Source organism: Solanum stenotomum, chromosome 7 (genome assembly GCF_019186545.1).
Source record: "Solanum stenotomum isolate F172 chromosome 7, ASM1918654v1, whole genome shotgun sequence".
Lineage (NCBI taxonomy): Eukaryota > Viridiplantae > Streptophyta > Magnoliopsida > Solanales > Solanaceae > Solanum > Solanum stenotomum.
In genome coordinates this window covers 37,804,505-37,832,034 of record NC_064288.1, presented here as the reverse complement: position 1 = coordinate 37,832,034, position 27,530 = coordinate 37,804,505, and the positions used below count along the sequence as shown (strand labels likewise).

At 36.1% G+C, this 27,530-nt stretch overlaps 1 protein-coding gene and 1 long non-coding RNA gene across 6 annotated transcripts; both read left to right on the top strand.

Annotated features, from left to right (window-relative positions):
- Nucleotides 1-18,071: 18,071 nt before the first annotated feature.
- On the top strand, nt 18,072-26,098 carry LOC125871921 (ubiquitin carboxyl-terminal hydrolase 2). 5 transcript variants are annotated; one of them, XM_049552632.1, is made up of 8 exons: nt 18,074-18,159; nt 18,199-18,253; nt 19,095-19,171; nt 19,740-19,783; nt 21,920-21,966; nt 24,737-24,783; nt 24,916-25,018; nt 25,109-26,098. In XM_049552632.1, exons 4-8 carry the CDS (start codon nt 19,753-19,755, stop codon nt 25,883-25,885), a joined length of 1,005 nt encoding a protein of 334 aa, XP_049408589.1. In that variant the 5' UTR covers nt 18,074-18,159; nt 18,199-18,253; nt 19,095-19,171; nt 19,740-19,752; the 3' UTR covers nt 25,886-26,098. The 5 variants fall into 5 exon arrangements, with proteins under 5 accessions (XP_049408588.1, XP_049408587.1, XP_049408589.1 ...); XM_049552631.1 differs by having other exon boundaries at nt 18,072-18,253; nt 19,018-19,171; XM_049552630.1 differs by having other exon boundaries at nt 18,073-18,253.
- Nucleotides 20,499-21,656, top strand: LOC125871943 (uncharacterized). Its single transcript, XR_007447067.1, has 2 exons — nt 20,499-21,405; nt 21,515-21,656. It is a non-coding gene; the product is annotated as an uncharacterized LOC125871943 (long non-coding RNA).
- Nucleotides 26,099-27,530: the final 1,432 nt, after the last annotated feature.

Below are 27,530 nucleotides of genomic sequence, written 5' to 3'. Positions count from 1 at the left end.
AACCACTCCCAGAATGAAGTAGTTGGTCACATAAGAATGTACATAACCAAGGTCGAATAACTCTAGATACTCCTTCCATAGTGCCTATATCAAACTTTTCATTCATCTGACTCTATCTCTTTGATTTTCTAGCTACCCACAATCACCAATTTAGTCCCTATTATAATTGTACACATACTTGGTTTAACGAACCCCACATCCACTTCCACATACCATGCTTTTGCTATCATTCTAAACCATCACATACCTCATACCAACACTTAGGGAAATTCTTGGTCACTCAAATTATTTTGTATACTATAAACTCATAACCCTTATTAACCATTAAATGTTTATGTAACACATTTTAATATTCTATGTAGCTCCATCAATAGAGTAGTATTAATCCAACTCTAAATTCTTAATAACCATGTAGAATTATATCTCACCTTGTACATCATTCTTAAGTCATCTATTATAATTTGAGCAATCTAACCCCACGTAAAACTCTAAATTTTCCATACCTCATTGTTTGTCACCCAAACCAAAACTCAATCTTTATAAAAGTCGATGATAAACTCCTAGTAAGTCTATACCAAACTAGTTCACATCTCATAGTCATATCTAAACTCATAGGCAAAAATCAATACAACCTTCAACTACACCCCAAGGGTTTATACGAGAGGTCTTATTCCTTCACTTTTCTCAAATTCTTCCCATGGTGCAAAATTTTAAATATCTCGACCCTTCAATATATCAGACTCTTGTTTCTCTAGCTCGCTTACCAATCTCATCCTTTTACCAACAACCCATGACGTTTTACTTCACACTCTAAATCAAAATTCTGAGGGAAACCCTTTATTAAATCCCTTAACAATCAAAAGTAACAAACTTTATGGTCCAAAATATGCATAAGTTCTTTCAATTGCTCAATACTGATGCAATCAATCATTTCTTATCTTACCAATCCATATATTGACAAAACCTATCACCATAAATGTAGACGTATAATGAAAAAAAATTGAATTGTAAATTCAGTTATGTAACTCAATCCTCTTATCTATCAACATTAGCTCATACCTTGAAGATTTTTAGGAATTCATGTATCTTAGCTTATCATTGATCGCCTCTTCATAGATCTTACCATATCCTTCACTAAAAATTCAATAGTACTCATTACTGAACTCAAAACCACAAAAGAACTTACCGTCACACTCGAGTTGAACGTATGTACACTCTTTTCTCAAGTCTTTTCCAATTGTTTTTAACCAATATGATGAACACGTGACGATATAACCATAACTAGAGCAAAACGGTTGAAATCACGCATCTCTGAATCCAATTCTGAACTCCTCTGTAGATACATCTTTACCCTTACAATTAGAGAAAAAATATTTCTGCTCCCACCTCTTTCTGAAGGTTACCCTACATTCCATTAATTATTATTTATATATTATCACTCTAGCTCCATTAAATTCTATTCGAGCAGTGCCTCAACATCTCTCAAAACTTTCCATATACCCACGTTACTCACTGAATAGTAGAAAATCACAACCTTAGATACTCACAAGTCATTATTATCATACAAAATTTGTTTAACCAACAATTTGTATTCTATAGTTGCATCTCAATCACATTCTATCACTAACTCGTATTACCATCATGTTCAAAAGCCCTTGTCATCACCACGAAGTTAACTTTTTCCTCGACCTGACACCTTAAACTCAGGTATACCAATAAAATTCAAGGGACTAACCCAATTTTATACGCACTTTCTTCCTAAAATCTTCAATTTCCTTTACACAAGTATACTCACTAGAACTTTCCTTACCCATAAGTTTGTCATTCCGATATCAATCCACTCCTGTGGAGTTAAAGATAAAATCACCAGTCCTCCTTTGGAATCCTCAAGATACACTTCACAAACTAAATGCATTAATACCGTACAAAAGATCCACCACAAAAAAAAAATCTTAAAAATAAAGCTTAACCCAAGTGTCCGTAGTAACAAACTAGTTGGTTTGTCAAATGTGAATGCCACACTAGATCTTATTATCTGACCATGTCATACAACTGGTAACTCCTTAAGTAGTTAGTATTCTTATTTGACAATCGACGTATTCGTTTCCACATAACCCTAGTACTACCACACCATGAAAGTCTGTTAGCTACCTCACTAGAACATCATACCTATCGATAAGATCGTACCCAAATAGCCCACACATTTCTATCCCTTAAATAGCTGCAAAACATTACCAAATATGTTCTGTCTTTAGCCCAAGCAATTTGCATTCTTTCTTAGATCAGGTCGATAACAAAAGTAGAACACTTCATAAATCTAACGAAGCATTGGTACTATTGTAGTAGTCGTATCATGACCCTCTTTAATATACAATCAATCCATGGAATCGTAGTAAAGATTCTAACCTCAATTGGCACAATCTAATTTCATCATTTGCTAAACAACCCATACATGTTCTGAAAACAATACTAATTGAATTTTCTAAAGTAATGATGTTCATTTTCTAGTTGTCCCTTATGAAACTTCTTGCATATTGTCACATATCTAGATAAAGTACAAAATTTGACCTCATAGGCTGCAACACATACCTTCCGTTTCTCTATATTCAGGAAACCATCTCTCCTCCTATCGCTCAAAACAATCAACAATGAAAGCATAACCATCTTCATAATCAATACCCATGAACAAAGAGGGTTTCAACTGTATGAACTTGATAAAAAAATCATATTGATCACTAGTCATTACAGGCCCTGTAGTCAATCGAGAAAATATACCTATTTCCAAGGACACATTTTTTTCCCCTGGTGTTGCTATATCCACTTCTACTACTCTAGTACTAACCATATGTGAAATAGAGTAAAAAAGTTCATATACCAATTTGTATCACCTAAATATCAATTTGATCCAAGAAGTAGCACAAAAGAAAGAAGGAATGAAGTTTTCCTAAAGTCCTATAGTCTCTCGAAGAAAAGTAAAGGCGTCCCCATACCGTTCTGCAAGACTCTACTAGACTTGTCCTTGTTTGATGAGATCACCGAACCTAACGCTCTGATACCAAGTTTGTCACGACCCAAACTAAGTCATGAGTGACATACACACTTAACCTCCTATGTAGGTGAACCAATGAATTCAACCCCAACTTATATTTATCATTCAACTTATAAAATACTAACCATAATGCGGAAGCTTAAATCTTATTAGTGTAAGAAACACAAATCCATTAAAGTCTACTATATGTCATTTCCAAAACCTGAAAGTCATCACATCAAGGAAATCTACTCTTCAAATACTAAGTCTAAGAGTATTAAAGACATCAAAATAATGAATAAAATAGTTTATGTCCGAAAACTAAAGACATCATGCCATTCAAGAGAATCCAACACGAGCTTGAATGAATAGCTCACCTGGAACCTGATATGCTGTTGACTGACTAGAGCTGAGGGAAAGTCGAAGTCATAGGTACACTCGCTACACTCCACAAAATAAAAACACAAGTAAGGCTCAGTACATGGCAATATGTACCGAGTAGATATTATCGGCCGACTCAAAATAGTAACTAATATGCATAAAGTAATAGTATAAAATTAACTATAGCACTTAGCAGGTGATAAACAACAAACAACATGAACAAGTGACAACTGAAGCAAGTACGTAATCAATCACAATATCAAGCTCACACACGAGGACTCATGCCTCCACACCACGCTCGTTTGGGAAATGGGTACTTTGAGATTGAGTACATTCCATCAATTCAATATCCTTTTTAATGTTACTGTGTCAGAATGTGACAATCTGATCCAATAATATCGTGACGGAACGTGACACCTCGATCTAATAATTTCGTGTCGAAACATGACACCTCGATCCAATAATACCCTATCGAAACGGGGCACCTGATCCAATATATCGTTAATTCTCCATTTATTATCACCACTTTTCACTTCATTAACAATATTTCATCAAGCCTTCTTTATTCAAGGCATCACTTTGATAAAGAGGGTTTCATATTATAAATTTCACGAACTCAGGATTTTAGACCAATCACAAACCACAGAACCAAGCCACACAACCACACAATCAAGTACATAGAGAACTTCACAATATCAGTAAATGAATATCAATTGCTATTAAGAGTCTATCTATCACATAAAATAAACCATAACCTTCCTCCACCAAAGAACTGAAGTCAAGCAAACTACTTCTCCAATGCGTTTCCTTTCCTCAATGCCTCCGAACCTTTCCAATCTATCAAGTTTATGTGCATAATTTGTAAGTTAACGAGTCTATAAACACTCATATTATTCTATGTCTAGCCTAGACCCAAAATCTCACCTAATTCTATAATCAATTTCCTAAAGTTCAAACCTATGGCTAAGTCTTAATTCCTCCAATTAGCATATCTTTAATGTAATTCAAATAACATAGACCTAATATTTAATTACCTATCTCAATTAATTAAAACTTAAACCCTAATATAATAAGTAAAAGGACTTAAACCCTAATATAATAATTAAAAGGAACAAATATGGAAATAAAACCCATGACGCCACATTATGACCAAACTCATGGGAATGTGACTATCTCTGAATGTTAGACCATACAGCCAATCTTTCTATATGCCAATACCTGACACAATCATATGGTTATCATTATTATTGGTGGCAACCAGAACGCTAAACAATAACCTGTAACCAGATTCGCCAATATTCTTTTCTTTTCTTTCTCAATCTAATTAAGATTTTTCATCTATCCAGCAATTTACATTCTAAATCCAACACATTGAAAATTTAACTATAGTCAACTACTTGAAGAGTTGGAGAAAACAATCTCACCTGAAGTTGTGCCCTCCAAATTTCCTTTACGGTCTTGCTCCTTCCTCTATTTTCTCTTCTTTCTTCTACAAGCTATTTATTACCCTAATTATTTAAAGACTAATTATAAAAGTGGTAAAAGTGGCCCACTGTTAATTTTAATGCTATCTTCTTTAACCACCAACTAACTTAATTATTAAAACTACCCCACTAATTTCATAATTATAATTACGAATAGTCCAAAATACCCATTTAGAATCTATCGAAAATATTTTATGAAATAAAAATCTCTAGTATTCAAAACGACTAAATGGGTCGTTACACAAAGTGAGCAAGATCAACAACAACCTTAAGTATTTTGAAATAAGCGATAATAAAATGAGTATTTTCACTTACTATCATATCAAGATTAAAAAAAAAAAAGATCAATAACTACTTATAAATAATACCATTTCATGAAAATAACATTATTCCAACATAAACATCAAATTCACTAGCCTTTTGTATAAGCATGAACAACTTTTTAAATGTGACATATTAGCACCTCCATTAATATAAAGTATTGATTAATATTTTTGACGAAGCATTAATGTCATGACCCAATTCCACCGAGCCGTGCGGGCACCCACTCTAACACCTAAGTAGGAGAACCCTCCTATCCCAATAGTTGAAAACATGCAGAAAATTAAAGAAAATTGTCGAAATAAGGAAACTCATATCATGTTGTTATAGAACAAGAGTTTAAAACGACTCAAGGTACAAACTTGTTAAGTAATTAACACCCCCATTGATCTAGTCTAAATAAGTACAAGAGCTACTAAGAGTACAAAGCGAAACATGATAATAAAAAGACACAGCTTCAACCATGCGGAAGGAAAAATAGAAGCTGCTGGAAATTTCTTCGTCTTCATTTAATGAAACATCACCGACCCTGCATCCAGACTATGCCAAAAGGCATAGCAAGAGTAGTATCAGTACAAACCCACATGTACCGGTAGGCATCATCGGTTAATCCGATGCCCACCACATAACATAAGAATTCAACTAGCAAGATCATACAAATAAACCACTCGCTTCTCCACCTTTACCCCTTCTCAAATACCTCAGAATTTCACTAGCACCCTTACCACTACTTCCGATTCAGTCGACCCACCTTACTAGGTTCTTGTCATGACCTACCCATTCTAACCCATAGAAGAGTCCACAATTACAACTACTAACATTCCCCTGAACGAACAATCCCAAACAATATACCTTTGCCTTCTCTTCATCTTACCCAATCCTTGCCACTTGACGCCTTTCAACAAGCTTCCGAACCTCTAACCCTGAATCTCTTGCAACACACATACAACCTTTCTCTCAATATAACAAATCTTGAACCCTTGGCCCTTCCCAGCTCGTTCAACAATGAGATACTCAACGAGTTAAATCAACATAGTAGAACAAACATATATGGTCACCATAATCATTTAACCTTTCAGGAACAATACCACATCAATTATCACTTAAGAACAACGTACAACTTCACAATCTCAAATATACAATTATAACAAGTCATTGGTCCTCTCATGGAACCCAAACCTAAGTTGTTAGCATACCGGAACGTGGTACCCGATCCAATGTTTATGCCAGAACGTGGCAACCGTTCCCATATTTATACCGAAACGTGGAAACTGATCCAAGTTAGTGTGCGGAACGTAACACCGAACCATTCAACACCTATAATCACAATCACATATATTCTTACAAGCATACATCAAGAGGTGATTCATGGTAGGCAGTTCTTCATTCATACTTATTTACATTAGGTTTAATTACAATGCTTCATTCAAGTACACGCATCATAATGCGGAAATCATCAACATATATCACACAACCAAGAAATAAAACCATCACCCAGCCCTAGTTCATCGTCTAAGGCTTCTTCCTAGGATTTAATTATCTCTTATTCGGTGTACGAAGCCTACGCATAAATCCTACCATTGATTTACATTATACTACGCAGTGAGCACAAATTTATAACTACTCAATTAATAAAACTTTGCCTACCTAGGCGCCAAGAAGTTGCACAGAGTTTTTGGCTTCATTTCTTATTTTCGAACTTCGTGATGGTGATCTTGACCGGAAATCCACAATCCATGAGTATCCTTACGCTAGGAATCTCCTTCTCCTTTCTTCTCAAGATTAGAGCAGCTTTTTGGGGGTTTCTAGGGTGGTTTATGTCTAAATTAGGTGTTTTAGGAAGAAGGAGAAAATAAGATTTTGCGTTATTTACATTTTGTCTCTCCTATCCCGCTCTGGTGCTAGCTTACCCTGCCATGGTGCTGCCTCCCTAGCGGCATCTGGCCTACCCTGGCGGGACAGTGGCTCAATAATTTCCTGAATTTTTTGCTTTTCCTAAATAACGATGGTTCGGGTTATTACAATAGATTCCAATTTACTCCCATTTGTCCCCGAATGACTAGTGACAGATTATCACACGCCCTAATTCGTTTTACTTCTAAACTAAAGAATTGGTCCATTACAGAAACCATGACGGATGGTGACTCTTTCAAATCGAAACACAAAAGATCCTATACTCAAAGGGGGTCGGTTAGGAATTTAAGGCAAAACACGAAGAAACGAACGCGTCTAACTTACATAGCCTGACCCCACCAAGGCGGCAGCCCTTTCGCTGACGTAGGGCCGTTGTGGCGAGGATACACTCGTTAGAGCGGGAGATTGGGAAACAGTACATAGGGTGAAAAAGATCATTTTCTCCTATTTTTCCAAACTCTCCCAAAAATTTCCAAAACACTCGATTGCTTCGCTCCGAACGTCAAATTTTCGAGGTAAGTTTCTTGCTCATTACGGTCTTTTTACTTCAGTACTTAATTAACAATGATTGCATGTTGCTACCTAATTGATTAGAAATAGTTTTTGGGGTAGTTTTTGAATATGAACATAGGTTGCTTATTTGATAGAAAAACGTAGCATGGGCACTTCCCTTATGTCCCCAACGTCTCCACAATGTCTTGGGCCTAAGGATTTCACAAAAATGTTGTGAATCGATACCAAAATGGGTTGGGGAAGTTGAAAGGTCTTCTTGGCATAAACTCAAATTTGGACATCATTTAGGGGTTGTTTTGAGAAAATAATTGCATATTTAAGTACTAGGGCACTTTATATACTCTAATCTACTGAAATTATGTGAAAAACATGGGTTTTGGGATGAAAAGGTGCCATGATCACGCGTGGAGTTTGTCCCAAATGAAGGCCACACTAGCGGCCTTCATCTCGCTGTAGCAGCTCCTCATCCCGCTATGGCGGAACTCTGTGGGGCAGTAACCTGAGTACCGTAACTCAAAAAATTTCTCTCTACCCCTTTCAACCTTAAATTGTCTAATCCTATCGTGCTTTAACGTATACCTTTCAACTTTTACAGGCTTCTCTAAATGGCTAGTGCTAACGAAGAGAATCTTCATTTCGTCCGATTTCCCGATGCTGCCAGCTGGGAAAGGTGATGAGTCCACGATTTGGACTAATTTAGGGCTTTATTTAACAGATTTAGTGTCCTCAAATGCATATTTTGTGCCAATAACTGATGTAAATCCATGCATTTAAGGTATTTGGATTTAGGAACAAAGCATGGACACTAATGAGAAAAAAGGAACAAGGCAGCTGAAAGGACGAAGAAAAGAAGGCTTGAGGATCGCCTAATCCATTAGGTGAATCACCGAATGGCTAATGTCTCGCCTAATGTTCCAGTGTGCCAAGCCTTGAAGGAGAAAATCAAGTATGCCATAAAAATGAGTAGTCAGCGAGTCGCCAAACGGTTCCACGATACAGTGCCATATCACCCAATGTTACATAGCTTGAAGTTTCTGAAGGCCAAAGAAAAAAGGTGATGGAATTGACCAAAGGGTGGATTGCTGAGTGGATCGGCGATCCTGACTTATTGCACTGAATGGTCCTTCACAACATATTTTTGGCCGACTATAAATACGTTTTTAAATCTTTAGTTTAGTATCAAACATTCATAAATTTTCATTATTATTCATTTTTCAAGTTTGAGGGCTTACAACTGAGTTTAGAGACGATATTTCCTTAGCTTTGAAGATTTGAAGATTTCCATTTCTGAGAAATTGGAAGTGGGTGTTAAAGATTCTTCATCATAGACCTTTGTAAAGACAATATCAATCATACCCAGTTGTGGAAACACAAGTTGGTAATCCTTTTTACTTTTTTATAATGCCCAGCTAAAACCCAATTCTTGGGGTGTGATTATGTAATTATGGGTTGATTTAGCTGCTGGGTATTGTTGATTGATAGTGTAAATGATGTTTAAAAGTGATTTCATTCAGTAATTGTGGTTGAAATTAATGGGTTGTAGTTGCAAACACTATACTAACTTTGTGTTTTTGGCTTGCTCGAGAGAGAGGTTTTAAATTCAAAGTTTCTGAATTGATGGTCTGTGGGTATTGGGTTGTCATGGATTCAGCTCGAGAGAATGAACCCTAAACCCTTTTCCGCACATTCAGCTCGAGAGAGTGAATGGACTAAAGCGAAAGTTGTTCTTAATTGCTGCGTATTGGTGTTCGAGAGAAACCAATTTGATTCGGGGTAAATTATTTGAGAGAAAGTTTACCCCCATTAAAGTCTAGCTTATTCGCTAATTTACAGCTATTCACTATTAATTGCAATTACCCGATTATCTACCTTAGCCCATAATCCAATCACATCGCAAGAACCCGTCTCTATACTTGTTATTAATTTTAGGGAGTCGAACTTTTATTTTAATTTCCAGAATAGAATAGTACTTTTTAGATATTTTCTCTCAAGTTTGGTGAGGGTTTTTGGGAACTTGAAGAAAGGAGTTCATCTTCCATAAGTTGGAAGTGGGTTTTCTCTATTCTTCTTCCTATGCTTAAATCAAGGTTTAATTTCTTATACCCATTTGATTTGACTATCATTTTAGGTGTATTTTGTTATTTCTTGATGTGTGGCTAAAAACCCCCATTCTTGGGGTGTGATTTAGCAAATATGTGTTGATATTATTGTTGGGTCTTGCTTGCTGATAGGTTAGATGTAGTTTAATGGTGATTTCACCTAGTGGTTGTGGTTTAATCTAGAGGGTTTGTAGTTAAAAATAAAAAGTCAGCCATGTGTTTTCAGCTTGCTAGGAGGGAGGTCGCGAAACCAAGACCACTAGACTGATGGCCTAAGGAGTGGATCGACATGAGGTTCAGCCCGAGAGGGTGAGCCCTAGTCCCATATCCTAACACTCAGCTCAAAAGAGTAAGTGGGGTAGGGCGTAGGCTTGTCTTAATGTGGCAGATGGGTGTCCGAGAGGAACGCATTTGAAACGTGGTAAGTTGCCCAAGAGGGAACTTATTTCCATTTAAAGCTTAGCCTAGTCACTATTATCTTACCAATTTCCTTTCAAAAGCTTGTATCCAACTACTTATCAATTTGTATTGCGGTCACACCCCAAGAACATTTCCTCATACTTGATTTTCTTATTATTTTTTGCTGTTTTTACTACTTGTGACAAAACCCCTAATTTGATATTTGACACTTTCGTGTCACCCCCTTTAATGTACCATATTTTTGTTCGGTAATGTCTTTAGCTACGACTTGTTAGAGCTTAATTTTATTTTTCTATCAATTCTCAAAACCACTCCCTTGGGACACGACCTCAACCTTTAGTTGGATAACTATACTATCGACGATCGTAGACATTCATACCATAGGTTAGTGTCGTTGGTCACGATAAGCATCAAAATGGCATTGCTGCTGGAGAGTAGTGTTATTTGAGAATTTTTAGATTAGAAATTTTTTTGTTCTTCTTAGTCGTAGTTTACTAACTTAACTTGTAGTTTTGCTATCTTGTCTATATTGAAGCAAAGGAAGTGAGTATGACAAGCAGCCCTTGGGAGCTAATGGAGTTTCTTCTATTAGAGGTAATGATATTCTGGAAGCGTATCCTCACCTTTAAGAAATGCACAAGTCATGGGTAAGGTTTAATGAACTGATCAATCAATGCCCAAATAATGACATTCCCAACATAGCTCTCCTTGACTGTTTCTACAGAAGTCTTGGTCCTTGAAACAAAAGGTTGGTCGACCAACTCATTCTGACTAGATTGATCATAGAGGAGGCACATAGTTCGAGGTACTCAATTCATCCTGGGGCTACTAAGATGTATCGTGACTTAAAGCAACGTTATTGGTGGTGTCGTATAAAGAGGGACATAGTAGATTTTGTATCTCGGTGTTTGAATTGTTAGCAAGTAAAGTATGAACACCAAAAGCCTGGAGGTGTAACTCAAAGGATGCTCATACCCCGAGTGGAAGTGGGAGCGTATTGCTATGGACTTTGTGGTAGGGTTGCCACGTACCTTGGGTAAGTTTGATGCTATATGGGTCATCGTGGATCGATTGACTAAGTCTACACACTTCGTACTAGTTGGACTACTTATAATTCAGAGAAGTTAGCCAAGATCTATATTTGAGAGATAGTTCGTTTGCATGGGGTTCCTATTTCTATTATTTCAGATCGTGGCACACAATTTACATCTCCTTTCTTGCGATCTATGCAGAAGGAGTTGGGCATTCGGGTGGATCTTAGTACAACATTTCACCCTCAAACTGACGGTCAGTATGAACAGACTATTCAGGTTCTTGCGGACATATTGCGGGCGTGTGTGATCGACTTTGGTGGTCACTGGGATTAGTTCTTGCCATTAGCAGAGTTTGCTTACAATAATAGTTACCATTCGAGTATTGAGATGCCACATTTTGAGGCTTTGTATGGTAGGAGATGTCGATCTCCAATTGGTTGGTTTGATGCATTTAGGGTTAGACCGTGGGGTACAGATCTGCTGAGGGAGTCCTTGGACAAGGTTAAGTTGATCCAAGATAGACTTCTCATGGCTCAAAGTAGGCAAAAGAGTTATGTAGATCAAAAGGTTCGTGATTTGAAGTTCATGGTGGGAGAGCGGGTTCTATTGAAGGTTTCGCCCATGAAGGGTGTGATGAGATTAGGAAAAAAGGGCAAGTTGAGCCTAAGGTATATTAGTCCTTTCGAGACTGTGGAGCGTATTGGTGAGGTGGCGTATCAGTTGGCTTAGCCACCTGGTTTGTTGGGTATTCATCCCGTATTTCATATTTCGATGTTGAAAAAGTATCATCAGGGTGGTGCTCATGTGATTCAACGGGATTCGGTGTTACTTGATCAAAATTTGACTTTTGAAGAGGAGCCGGTAACCATTTTGGATAGGCAAATTCGAAAGTTGAGGTTGAAAGAGATTTCTTCAATAAATGTATCTTCCAGTGGAAGAGGCTACATGGGAGATCGAGTCAGACATGAGGAGTAGATATCCTCGACTTTTTGAGCGTTAAGGTGTGTTATATTCTTTTACCGCTTGAGCACGAACGTTTGTTTAAGTGGTAGATAATGTAACGACCCGCTAGATCGTTTTGAGAACTAGGACTATTTTGACTCTCCCCATAAAAAATTTAAATGAAAATTTTGAACTATTCGATAACTGTGATTATTTAATTAGCGGGTATTTATCAAATAAAGTAAAGTATCTTTTAAGTTGGTAGTTAATGGGCCAAGTCCATAATTTATTTAATGGACAAATTACTTAACTACACTCATTTACTTACCTTAATATCCATTTATCCCTTCTTATTTCAAAATTTTCAAAAATCTCTTATTTCCCCCAATTAATAAAGTCTGTAAGATACATAAAGATTTCCCACCTTTTTTACAGCCAATACCTGTGTATCCCGTGTACAACGCTATGTATCCCGCGTGTATCCCGTGCACAACGCTATGTATCCCGCTATGTGGAATATATCGAACGATATGTATCTCGTGCACAACGCTATGTATCTCGCATGTATCTTGTGCACAACGCTATGTATCCCGCTATGTGGAACTTATCAAACCTAATGTATCATGTGCACAACGCTATATATCCCGCAAACATCATTTTTAAGGGATTTTTGGTAAATAGAAAACTAGAAGGGATAGGATGTTATTTAGTACTTATAATATGTGGTTCCTATAATTTATACTTATTTAATATCCTTACCACTTGGCCCACGTATACAATTAAACTAAGTAAAGAGGGGTTTAATAATTTCTGAGTCATAACTAGAAACAACAAAACTCAAAATAAAATAAAATAGAAATGAGGGCACTTTACAATTTTGATATCGAAGAAGACGAAACTGCTCAGGTAAAAACTCTTGCCAAAACTCCAAAGTATATTTACATATATCTTGATTTTTGGAATGTTGGGCGTCACTTATTGCTTTATTGATTGGTGGAAAATGGTTGCAATTTAGTGGGTTAGGAATCAGTGGCATAGGGTTGAAAATTTTAGACTTTTTGGTTGGAAAGATACAGGAAAAGAATCAAATTTTTGGATTAGTTGCTGCAACACGTGATGGTTCTGTTTGGGGGTAGAAAAATTGGTTAGTAGGAAAAAAATTAACACTTGGCAAAACAAGATAGTGCAATTGAATTCTGGGTACTTTCGTTTTTGTTAAGGTTACATGGTGGGAATTATTTGGTTTTATAAATTTTGAAATTTTCTAATAACTATTACTTTATACTTGAAGTTTAATATATGGATATAGGAAATTAAGTTTGGTTATATTTTATTATACGAATATTCATAGATTTATGATATTTGGAGGGGTTGGAGCTTAACTCTAGGCTTGATATTTAACAAATATGTGTCTTGACATATCAGTTGACACCAAATTTAGGAGTTTGATTATATATTATTATGAGTTTGGATCTAGGCTAGACCTATAGTAACACGTGGCAATGAACTCACTTGTTTGAGAATATTGCATATTTGATAGATTGGGAAAATTTTGAAGCCTTGCGAAAGGGAAAGGGAAAATCTTGAGGATTCGTGATATGTGTTCGGCAGTCAAGGTATGTTAAGACTTGCAAACTTCATTGAAGGACGTTTTTTCTAATTAAAGATTAAAAATGAAATAGACCATGGGTAAGGGCGAAAGACGGGGGTCTCGTATCAATGGTGTGACGGACATTGGTATGAGTACTGGTGTTATAAAGGGAAAGTTTATTACTATAGAATGGGGATTGTAATCCGAGAATGTCAAAGCATATGGGCATTAGCTGATATATTATTGACTTGATTTATTATGTGTGATTGTGTTATGTATTGAACCTGTATACTTGTGATAGCTGAGGTGATTACATGTCATATTGATATTTGATTGAGATGCATTATCATCCCTTTTCATTGATATCACATTGTGCACATGCATTGACATGAGATTGCATATAAGTTGGGCACGTGGAGATCGTCTGTGCTGGGGATGGTGAGATATTAAGATTATAATTTGGGTAGGTGGAGATCATCCGTGCGAAAATTATTTAATTTTATGATAGTGCATTGGATCGTCTGCACAAACACATGGAGATCGTCCGTGTTGGTATATGGACCTCACGAGTCTCCCATGGGTCATGAACTCTCGATGTATTTTCGAGAAGTATCGTGTATATACGGTTGAGAGAGTACTTGGCACTGAGGCATATCATTTCATGGTGTCATACTGCATTGCATCTCATGACATCCTTCATTCTTGATGATTATATGTTTTATTGGTGGTTGGAAAGTACTTGATATTTGATTTACTTCTATTTGTTGACACTTGACTGGTAAGTATAGTGTAGACTTGTATAAGTAAATAATTGATTTTCTTATATGAACTCTCGTCACTACTTTTTTGTTGTCGGTCTATGAGATATACTGGGTACACGTGGTTTCGTACTCATACTATACTTGTTGCACTCTTTTGTGGTGTAGATTCGATCCTTAATACGAGCACCTCTCGTGGAGTTTTTGAGTCCGACCTTGGAGTATCTTGAAGTTGTGGTGAGCTCCTTGGCTTTTCTGTGGCCCACATCTCCTTTATCTTTTATTTATTCTGTTGTTTTAGTATTCAGACAGGATATCCCTTATGTTTGGATTTGTCATTTAGTTTCAGACTTGCATCATATTTAGAAGCTCTTGTACTTATGACACCAATTCTTGGGTGGTATTTTAGCTTTCCGCATTTAATATTTATAAAGAACTTAGTGTTGGAGATTTTTACTCGTTGTTTACCTTTTTATCTCATTAGTTAGTTAAAATTGGTAAAATATGTTGGGTTGACTTACCTATCGGTGTGGACCATAGGTATCATCACGACTTGTGAATTTGGGTCGTGATATTTTAGTAGCTTTTATAAATAATTTATGAGTTATAAGAATGAGTGACATGATTTTCAGATTTAATAAAGGATTATTTTGTTGTTAAAGAATAGTGGAAAAAAATAGAAGGAAAGAAAAAGAAAATTTATGAGTGACATGATTTTCAGATTTAATAAAGGATTATTTTGTTGTTAAAGAATAGTGGGAAAAAATAGAAGGAAAGAAAAAGAAAATAAAATAATTAAAAAGGGGAAAAGTGCCCTACTAAATGAATAAATAAATAAAATAAAAATAAAATAAAATTAAAAAAGGGCAACTACCCAATAGAAAATAAGGAAAAGAAAAAAAAGGAGTCACAAGTCATATTTGGTTCCTGCTGTTGTGCAGTAACGCAAAGACAAAGAACGTTGACGAAAAAAAAAGAGAGGGAGAAAAAGGGAGGAGAAAAATAGAATTTTTTATGCTTTAGTGTTAAGGTAATGATTCTCGTCCTTTTCATTAAATTTTATGTGATAATGAATAGATTTTTAGGATATAAACCTATAGAATTTGGATTGATTTAAGAAAATATAGGTCTAGGATTCTTAGATCAAAATCTTGATTTGGGGGTCGAATAACAATCCGTTTTAGTTGAAATTTTGCATGCGAGTTTGTTTTATCACGGATAAACATAATCTGAAAGAACATTTCAGATTTGAATTTGGTGGCTCGGGATAACTTTTTGATCTGATTTTCGGGCCGAAACTAAATTTAGTAATATGGGTGTCATTAGATTCATATTCTTGTGAAGATTATGTATTTGATAGATTGGAAGCAATTTAAAGCTTTATGAAAGGGGAAGACTCAAGTCCTGAAGTGATTGTTCGACTATTTGAGGCAAGTGGATTTCTAAACCCTTGTTAAGTGTATAGAATCATGTATTTCCTTGTGGTAGGTGTTGAGGTAATGAGACTTGGTGATGGGTTGACTTGTCCATATTGAATAATTCTAATGATGAAAAAGGGGGAATAAAATGCAATGTGATTAATTGTTGGTGTGTGATGTGTTGAGAATGGTTTGAAAAGCTTATTGACTAATTGTTGATGTTGTATCATGATTGTGTTGTTGTGAATTGTGCATTATTATGAAAATGACCATCTCCTCATTATTTATGTGAACATGTCATTTGCATTGTTTTGAGACATGGTTGTGACAAATGTTATGTGAATTGAGAAAGAATATGAAATTAAAGAGGATGTATCATTTCGAGGGACGTGTCGCGCGCCGCGACGGATACTATATTTCAAGGGACGTGTCGCCCGCCACGACTGATACTATATATCGAGGGATGTATTGCGCGCCACGATGGATACTATTATCGAGGGACATGTGGCGCACCACGACGGATGCATGGACAAATATGTCCCCCATGGGTCCCGGACTAAGAGACAACGGGTGTGTATCATTAGGTCTACATTACTATACTTGACATTGCATTTCATTCCATCGCACATCTTTATCATTGGTGAACTGATCTTGTGTGTTGCTGATTTTGTGAGTGCCTTTCTGTGGAACTTGTGATTGATGAATATTGAGTTTGTTGTTGAGAATATGTAATGGTTAGAATGTTGTTGTTGAGCTGTGAGCTATGTAAATTGTGAATTGTTAGGTTGGGCTGATTTTATGCAGGTAATAGTTGTGATTGATGAATATTGAGCTGGTTGTTGAGGATATGTAATTGTTAGAGTGTTGTTGTTGAGCTGTGTGCTGTATAAATTGTGAACTGTTAGGTTGGACTAGTTTTATGCAGGTTGTAGTTATGGAGGTTCGGTTGGGGTGTAAGGAGTACCCGTATTCTATTTCCTTAGCTTGTGTTTAGAAGTTTACTTGTTGAGTACCGTGTGGTTTGGTACTCACCCCTTACTACTACATTTTTTTGTAGGTTACTAGCTCGGACCTTTGTGATATTTTCTCTTCTCCTTGTCCAAGGCTTCTTGTGGAGGTTTGTGAGGTAGCTACTTGTCATTTCAACGGACCTTCTTTCTTCTTAATTATGATCTTGTTCTATTCTAGAAACAATGTCATTTGAGATTTGTATTTTCTTTCAATTTTATTATAACACATTAGAGGCTTGTACACGTGACAACCAGGTTTTGGGGTATTTTTAAGTTGATTATAAATTTTCGCATTTTATTGTAAAGGCTGAGTTTTAGGCTGACTTGTCTTGGTGGAATAAGACGAGTGTCATCACGTCCATTTTTGGGTCGTGACAAATATTCTCTCCCTTGATTTTCTTCCTTCTGTTATTAAATAATTGTATACTTTCAAATTAACAAATTAATAAATACATAAATCAATTAGATATATAACAAATTAAATATTAACACTTTTGATAAATATTGAAAATGTGGATAAGAAATCCTATTAAATTCTAAAATATTGACATTTTGAAAATTTTCCTTACATTTATAACTGGAAAAATTGTATGAAATAGCAAATTATTAATTCAAATTAAATGATATAGCCGTAGTTTATTTTAATTGTAATTCACAGCAAACATCCCCCTTTTTTGCCATCTGATTTGGTATACAATTAATCATTTTCGATATACAATTAACCATTTTATACATTTCAGTATAAAATGTATAAAATGCGTTTACGTTTGTATAAAGCGAGAGAAAAATGTATATACAAATACAAATACAACTACATATATTTTCGTCATATACACTTAAAATTATACAAATATAAATCTTATTATACAAATTACAATGTATAAATGAATTTGTACAAATATGAACAATTTGTATAAAATTGAATGTTTATAGCGAAATATACAAATCAAAAGTTTCATAACAAACATAAAATTTAATATGGAGCGCATTATACAAACTATAGTTATAACATATAAATACGATTTTTATGTTTGATATATGTAAAAGTTGATCATAACTATTAGATGTGTAATTTCCCCTTTAACACGGGTGCCCATGCCCCAGCCGGCCCATAGCCCACAACCCAAATTCCAATAAGAAAATCCCTAAACTGAAATCCCACTCCCATCTCTCAACTCGACTTACGTTAAGCCGCAGCTCGTCTCTCAACTCTCATCTCTCAGCTCGTCGACTCTTAAGTTCAGGCCAGCCGCTGCTCAGTCCACGCTGAGTGCTCGCAGCCTGCAAGCCGCTTCTCACTGGCCACTGCTCAGTGCTCGCTCGCGAGTCGCGCCTCGAAGGTTAGTGCTCATCGTGTCCCAACTCTCATCTGGAAATCTTTCTTTTGATGGAAGATTAATAATGGAATCTAATAAACTTGTGGAAAACAACACGATTACACGAGTAGCAGTGTAGCATTCTAGAAGTTGGTTATAGAAAGGAAAATTAAAATACACAGGGCGTTTTAGACATAGGATGTGTTGGTACATGTGTAACTTATGAATTCTAAAGCTGTAATACCAAACATAGGGATACATTACTAAGAGCAACATTTGGTAAAAACCCATCACAACAAAAGAGATTCTTGAAGTGAAACAGCAAGATAAATTGTTAGATACACATTAAGAGCAAAATCTGATGAAAACCCATGGCAAGAATATGAAAAAAATGTACTGCTTCCTCTATGGTTTTTTTAATCATTGAATGCAAGTATGCAACTATGTGATTATTTGTGTGATCGTGAACTGTAATGTACTGTGTCTTTCTGTAATTAAGTTATTTTTAGGTGTCTTTCTGTAATTAAGTTATTTTTAGGCAGCTGGACTTTAGTTTGTAACTCTATTTTAGGGCTGGGCACATGTTTGTTGAATTTTCTAGTGTTGTTGTCTTGACTCTTGATAGTCTTTTTATTCTTATACTCGACTAGTTTGTTAATGTTGCTTCCTGCTGGACTGCTTGACAAGAATTATCAGATTTGTTTGGATATTTTAGTCAATGATATGGTAAGTTGCAAGTTAAATGCTTGTTGAAATTTGAAAGGCAAAAACCAAACTGTATGGCACAGGTTGTTGGAGTTTGGAGAGTATTGTTGAGTGTTGATTGTTATAGAAGTTAATGTTGATCGTTGTATTATTTGAACAGCAACACAGCCACAGGCCACAGGTGATGAGGTATTGAGGTGAAAACTTACCTTTTGCACAAACTTGATATTTGAACAGGTAAAACTATGTCCTTTTGAGTTTAGTCATGGCCTAATTTTTGAATTTCTACCATTAATTTTTTAACTTCTCTTGAACTGTCAATACATTTGCAAAGCCATAGAATTGGATGTGACTTGTAAGAACATGAGAGGTTGAAGAAATTGAACAAAAGTGATTGAATTTTGAAAATGTACCATTGTTAATTAAATTTGGTTAAATCGAAAACCAAACCGAATTTATTTCAATTTGGTTTGGTTTCACATTTTTGCCAAACCGAAAACCGAAAAACCGAACTGAATCGACTGAACGTCCAGCCCTAGTTGCAAGTGTTGTATTGGTTAATATGGTGCACTTTCATCAGATCTGGTTGTCTCGTGTATGTATGTATATGTATATATCTCCTTCATTCATCTGCTTTTGGTTCTTCCTTTAAACTTGCCTGTTGGTATTTTTTTTTTTTTTGGTGGTATGTTTTTGTATTTGAGCGAACTGAATTTGGTTGTTTGAAGGCCCTTATTTTTTGGGGCTTTAGGGTTGAGCCGCCCTTGGTTTTTGTTTTTTTTTAATGGTCTCTCTACTTTCTCAGGTAATTTACAATCATGTCGTGGTGCACTATTGAGTCTGATCCTGGTAAGTGTCCCAGCCTTATTTGGTCAAGAGTTGAAAGTATAATCCCTACTACTAATGGCTTTCTGAACATGTCATTAGTCTCTAGCCAAATGGGTAAGACAACAGAATGATGTATTAGATGATCATGTTATAATCTTAAAGGAAAATAGAAAAATAGAAAGATTGTTAGGTTATTGTACTTCACTCTAATGTAAACAGGAAGACAGTCTCTAAAAGAAACTAAGGCACAATACTCAATATCAGCTCTAGCTGCTTCAGTCTCATCTCACATGACTTCACACTTTAAATTGTGAATGTTAGTCATGCTCCAATGATGTTCTCCTTGTGTTCCACTCCCTGCTTGTAATTCATCTTTTATTGGTTTAGATTTCAATATTGCTGCAATGGTCTTGCAGCGATATAACTGTAGATGCAAGAAAAGATAACTGTAGATGTCCTTCCTGGCTGCTGGAGAAGTAGCTACTATTAGTTTTAATTATGATTGTCCTTGTAAAATAAAAGCTTTTATTGGGACTGTCAATTAAACCATCAACAGTTCATGGACCTCCAAAAAGAGAAGTTCTCTTTTATGTCTATTTTGTATTAAGCTATAGGGTTAAAAATGTTTTCAAAGAATAATTTGTGGTTCTGCTAATATATGTAAAATATTTGCACTTGTATCACATTTACAGAAAGAAGCTATCCTTCCCTTTGTTGCATTGTACTAGCCAATAGGGGACATATAGTTCTTTTCCCCTCAAGCACCGCCTTTTGTGCCTTTGGACAATAAAAGTTAGTCTGAAAGGGCATATGTGCCGCATGCTATGATACACAAAATTTTCCTCATTTTACCCATCCATCAGCGGAGGCTAAGCAACCAGGCTACCTATTTCACATCATTAAGTATTAAAAAGTTTTATCATCCACATGTCATAAATTATTTTCCTAATTTTGGTAGTTTGTGCATGCAATGTATGGAGCTGTACGTTGGGATGACATCATATTGCTTCATTGATTGGGTGTATCTCCTTTTGTTGAAGGATACCTACTCATTTTTGATAACTTGTGTAACGTCTGATGTTCAACTTCTCTTTCTTATAGCATGGTTTTACTGGTGGTCTTTGGGATATATGAATTTTATCACTTTCAAATGCAAAAATGGATATTGACGAATTCTTCAAACAAAATGAGCTATTGCTATATGAAAAATTAAGTTTTTTACTTATTATTTTATAATGGGTGGCAGTAAAACCCGAGCCCAAAACCTCCCCATGCAGTGATACTATGTTGAAGTGTTGACCATGTCATCTAAAGTCTTAAACTGTTGCGGAGAGTACATTAATATAGATTTATTATGTCTTTCGACAGTTATGTTGTCTTGCTCAGGTAGTGATAAAAGTTAAAAACTCAGTTATTGCAGCCCTAGGCATGAGGGCTTGGAAAGAGACACTCAGAAGATCTCTTTCCAGTAAAACTAGGGGTGCTAAAAGTAGAGTGATATCATTCTCAATTAAAGTGGAGTGATACAGTTGTTTTGTTCTCTTGTTGATGTAAAGATAATTAATTCACTCAATCGTTGCAAACCCCTAGGCATAGGGATCTGGGCCAGAGTCTGAAATCTTTTTCCTAACCTTGTATCAAACGTACATACCATTTCTTCTCATCAAACTTAGTCAAATGAGGGCTTGAATGACTACTTGGTGATTCTTTTTTTTTTTTTTGCTTTTTCAATGGACGAGTTTTTAATGGCAGGGAAGAAGGGCTGCAGAGATTCATGTGTGGCTCGAAGACCAGTTTGTTGTGCTGCTCAAGAGGAGAAGAAACAATGCAATGCAATATTCTTCTTCATCTTTATTATTGTGATGCACACAAGCTGGTCTGGACACAACTATTACCCCAAAAAAATTAAAATTCTTGAGTGTGGGTTTTGGGTGTGGGGGAGAAGGAGACTGGTTTCCTGTAGTGTTCAATACGACTGGGAACAATCTAATGTAACATCTTCTTCATCGTTGATGATAGCTACTAAATTTGGGGTTCTGAATCCACCTAACCTCTAAATTTGTAGTCGCTATGATAAGCTTTTCTGATGATCTCCCTGTTTCGTTTCACTTGGTAAAACCCTTGAATATGAAAGATACGGACATTGCTTGTGTGCAGGGGTTTTTACTGAACTTATGCAGCAGATGCAAGTAAAAGGTGTGCAGGTATTTTCAGTTTACTCTAAAATTATGATTTGTTTTCTTCAATCTTAGGTGGTTTAATTTCTTAGTTGTGTTGAACATTTCCACTAAGCAACGAGAATATGCTTTTTGGCGATTTCCTTTCTTTTTTTCCCCCTTAATTTGATGATCATATATCTCCCATGTAGTTATTGCTTTTGTACATGCAATTATGAACTTGAACTCCGTATTTACCAGTTACATGCCAGATGCATGTAATGCGACTTAATGGAGTTGTTATCTTTGCTAGCACCGTATAGAGCTTTGAGGCAAGTTGTATGTTTGCTAAGTTTAGGGATTTCGAGGAACCATTTTCTTTGGTGAGTGGCGAATACCTTCTGTTAGAACTTAGCTGAAGGGAAAAAGCTTGTCCTTTGATTTTTTCCTCCATAGTGGTTTTTTCATCTCTCTCCTCTATCCATCCTGTAGTCTTATACAATTATTGCTTTCACTAAGGAGGAAGTGAGAGATTCCATCAACTAATGTGCTCCTGACAAGAGTCCAGGTCCTGGTCCTGATTGATTCACAATGGCCTTCTACCAGAAAGCTTGGGACACCATTAAGCATGCCATATTAGCTATTCCCAATCATATTCACTATCATGGTCAAGTCCTTCAATGCATCCTTTATTCTCATTCCAAAAACAAAAGGAGCTATTGAACTTAGAAAAGACAAACCCATAAGTTTTCAGGCCACTAGATTGCTTTCATTAAGGGAAGACAAATTATTAATCCTGCATTCATAGCAAATGAGCTTATGGATTGGAAGTTAAAGTCGGGTGGAAATAGGCTCCTACTCAAGCTTGATGTTTAAAAGCCTTTGACAAACTAAGCTGGCCCTTCTTATTACAATCATCAGGTAGTTGGGTTTCGGAGAAAAATGGATCAGGTAGTGCATCACGACAGTGAAATATTCTATCCTTATTAACAAAGGGCTTTCTCTCCTATGATAGGGGAAGCTCCCCCCCCCCCNCCCCCCCCCCTTCCCCCCTTGTACCAGTGTTATCAAAGGCGCGCTTAAGCCCTGAAGTGAGGCTCAAAAGGTGTTGAGTGCTTCGCCTCGCTTTATGTGCGCTTCAATGTCGTCATCAAGGTTCTAAGACAAACATTTCCTTGCCAATGAGCCTTGTATGAAGAAGTGACACTAAATAATTGATATTTCACTTTATCATAATGTTTTTTCAATTTCTTTGGTCTTATATTTGTCATTCATGTTTATAATTATTAGTCTTGGACTAAACATATATATTTGTATTCTTTTCTACCTTTGCGCCTTTTTTCATTAAAGCCCACTCTTTATTTGCGCTCTGCGCTTAAAGCCCTCATGGACCTTAGAGCTTTTTTGCGCTTTTCGCTTTTGATAACAATGGCCATGGAAGGTCTTAGGCCTCATGTGTAGACTGAAGGAAAGTATTCCCAAATATGTTCCTTGTTGCAGGCAATTCAGATTCTATTATTTGTCATAATAGAGAAGTCAACACATGGGACCCATCTTAGGAGGAACCTTAGTGACTGGAAGATAGATGAGCTCATTGACATGCTGAAAACATTAGAGAAATACACAACAAACCCCCAGATAAAGGACAAACTGAAATGGGGCAACGCTAAGGAAGGTCTTTACACCGTTAGGTGTTAAGGTGTGCTGACCTGTGCTCAGACAATATTATAATTGAGTTATGGCCCAAACTAGTTTGGAAAACAAAACTTCCACCTAAAGTGCTGGTTGGCTCTACAGGGTGTTTGCCTCACCCAAGACAACCTAACTAGAAAGAACTTTTCACTAGCAAACAGATGCTTCATGTGCTAGTCAACCTGCTCCTTCACTGCCCTGTGGCCACAGACATCTGGAATCTGTTTCTAAACATTTTTAGATTGAAATGGGCAGTACCTTTATCCGTAAGAGATGCCTATGTGAGCAGGAGCTCAACGGAAGTTGGCAAGACCATCAGAAAAATCTGAAACATGGTGCCTGCAAGCATTTTCTGGTGTATTTGGATTGAGAGGAATCACAGATGCTTTGATGGCGTATTAACTTCAACAGGATTTTGGAGGCTAGATGTCGGTTAGCCTATTTAGTTGGGCTAACCTTTCCCCTGTTAATAATTTTGATGCTTTTTGAGGATTTTGTCAGCTCATTAGTTTTGTAGTACTTCAACTGTATAAAAGCTGACAAATGTTTGTTTGTTAAACCCTTTGTATCTTCTTGGTGCTTCCAGAACAAGAGCAACTTCATCCAGAAGATGAAGATGAATTGTTTAGTGTTGTTTCATTTTTGGTGTAAACAGGAGTGTATGGAAGATCTAGAATCAGTTACTTGTTGTGGCAGGTTTTTGATTTTTTTGGAAATAGAATACAAGTTGTTTCTTTCTCCAGAGAATAAAAAACAAAAAAAAAAACTCTTTCAATATCTCTGTGGTTATCTCATTTCTATATGGAGGAGTTCTTCTGCCCTCACTGTAGAAGCTGATAAGCTATGATTGATATGCTTTTCCTATGAGACAAACCAAAGGAATAGGTGGGGGGATTGGGAAGGATGGACTGTTAAAATGGTTGGTTTACCTTCTTTTGGGTGATTTAACTTTTTATCTTCTCATACTATTCCATGTTGAAACAGGTCGAGGAGTTGTATTCTTCTTTTGGGTGATTTAACTTTTTATCTTCTCATACTATACCATGTTGAAACAGGTCGAGGAGTTGTATTCTTCTTTTGGGTGATTTAACTTTTTATCTTCTCATACTATTCCATGTTGAAACAGGTCGAGGAGTTGTATTCTTTGGATCTTGATGAGCTCAACAGTCTTAGGTGAATCAATTCTGCCACTTGAGCATTAGTTGTATGGTTTTGTGCGAACAATTTATTCTCGGGGGCTTCAAGCTTGTGATTCTCCAAGTTTTTCAAAAAGGAAATAATAATTTATCTTTTGATTTTTTACAGGCCTGTGTACGGTTTGATATTCCTTTTCAAATGGCGTCCTGGTGAAAAAGATGATCGCCTTGTGATCAAGGACCCAAACCCAAACCTATTCTTTGCTAGTCAGGTCAAATACCTTTACATGATATATGTGGTTAAACTACTAGGAGTTTCTTAGCACACTATGACATGTAACTTTCTTGATGATGTGAAACAGGTGATAAACAATGCTTGTGCTACCCAAGCAATCCTTTCAATCCTCCTGAACAGTCCAGATGTTGATATTGGCCCAGAATTATCTGCACTAAAAGAATTCACAAAGAATTTCCCACCGGAGCTTAAAGGTTTAGCTATCAATAACAGTGAAGCAATTCGCACAGCTCATAATAGTTTTGCAAGACCTGAGCCATTTGTGCCCGAGGAGCAGAAAGCTGCTGGAAAAGATGATGATGTATATCATTTTATCAGCTATATACCTGTGGACGGTGTGTTGTATGAGCTTGATGGATTGAAGGAGGGACCAATCAGTCTTGGACCATGCCCTGGTGGGCAAGGTGATATTGAGTGGTTGCGCATGGTGCAACCAGTTATTCAGGAACGTATTGAGAGGTATTCCCAAAGTGAAATAAGATTCAATCTGATGGCTGTAGTAAAGAACAGGAAAGAGGTGTATACTGCAGAGCTGAAGGAGCTTCAAAAGAGGAGGGAGCATATTCTGCAGCAGCTGGCTGCATCCCAGTCGGAGAGAATGGTGGATAGCAGCCCGGTGGAATCACTAAATAAATCCTTAGCAGAGGTAAATTCTGGTATTGAAGCTGTTAGTGATAAGATATTGAGGGAGGAGGAGAAGTTCAAGAAATGGAAAACTGAAAATATCCGTCGGAAGCACAACTATATACCCTTTCTGTTCAACTTTTTGAAAATTCTAGCTGAAAAGAAGCAGCTGAGACCTCTTATAGAGAAGGCCAAACAGAAAACCACCAATCCTAGATGAAATTGTCGTATTTGATCTAGTGTTGTTATGACTGGTTTTGAGTTAACCTCAGGATTAACACCTCATACATTTCTTCTCAATTTACTGTTTCATTTGTGGTTTTTAACTGTGTTTGTTTATGTGCCTGTTTGAGAGCTGCATGCTCCCCAGGCCAAGTTTGAGCACCAATTTCAACTTTTAGTTCTTGCTGAAGGCAATACTAATTTGGTGTTAGATGCGTTCTCTTAATTGCATAAGGCGAGTTTTAGAAATCCACTGGATTTGGCCAAAATATTGTTCATTTGTTGACTCTTGTGTGTTTTTTTTTCTCTCTCTGAAGCAAAATGAAGATAATGTATTGGCAAGAATGATAGATCATACCGAACCTATAATATCTCATTTAAGTTGGGCCAGCCTCTTTCTGGGCTATATATTATGAGATTGAGGTCCACAGCGGAAACAGTAGTAGTGTAGTGCCCAAATGGCCAAACTGAGCACATATTTACGAAACTGAACAACTCATCATTCAGCTACCACTGGAAAATGACCTTGAATTCTGTAGTAGTGTAGTGCCCAAATGGCCACTAGTACTGCTTGTTACAGAATTTCTATGGTTCTTTTATAGTCTCATTTCTACTCTATGATGAGACAAGTGAAATGTCCGTCAAATTTTATTTAAAGGTTACTCTATTCTAATTCTAGCTCACACCTATGTAAAGGAGTATATATATTTCGAAGAGGCACTTGAATATCCCATGAACTTTTGATATTCATAAAAAGATCAAGACATCAAATATTGTCTTTTTGAAAGTCTAGGTAATCAAGATGTGTTCTTCCTCAAGATATCTTAAGGAGGTTCAAATTTTGAGGAATATACTACTAATGACTATTGAATCGTGGTGAAAATTTAAGAATAATACACAAAATTGTACCCACAACCTTGATAAATAAAATCACTTTTTTTTTTTTTATTGCAATTAATTTTTCAAACCAGAGAAAATTTGTTGCAAACAAATTTACATGCCTAGTGGGGTAGTTAATCTCCTCTTACAAATCATGTTTGCAAAATATAAAGCTAATTCCTATAATGCCTTCAACAATATTGACATGCAACAATATCTATGATGTTAACATCAAAGAAAAAATACCTTGAATCTCTAAAGGGCAATATCTTCTGTTCTAATAGGCCGTTATCAAAGTACGAAATCGCTCAATTTTTATGAGTAGTTAAAGACTTATCTTTGTTAAAATCATATAAATTGAATAATAAACATTATTTCTTTTATAAAGTTATAACATTATTAATATCTATTAATATTTTTGTAACACCATGGGTGTTTAAGATTATTCTCTGTACGAGCTTAAATTTGAAAGTTTTATTGTACCACCCCGATCATCCTATTTAAATTAAAATTTGATAAAAATCTCTTTTTGTTCCTTCTAAAATGCCTTAATTATTTATGAAAATTCTTTGGTTGTGATATATTTTTTATAGGAGTGTTATAACTTATTGATACTTTAATGGAAATAACAAGTTTAGTTATGTTGAAGAATTATTATTATATGACATCGACTCTATTCAAAATGATTTTTCATTAATTGTAATATACGCAAAAGTTAAATGTTTTATCCTCAACTTACGAAATACCCAAGTGCATGAGTAATG

Excerpts from the sequence above, each read along its gene's own strand:
- LOC125871921 (XM_049552631.1), top strand. The coding sequence starts at position 19,753 with ATGTCGTGGTGCACTATTGAGTCTGATCCTG. Across the intron at positions 24,784-24,915 it reads GATGAGCTCAACAGTCTTAG|GCCTGTGTACGGTTTGATAT; the intron begins GTGAATCAATTC and ends GATTTTTTACAG. Across the intron at positions 25,019-25,108 it reads ACCTATTCTTTGCTAGTCAG|GTGATAAACAATGCTTGTGC; the intron begins GTCAAATACCTT and ends GATGTGAAACAG.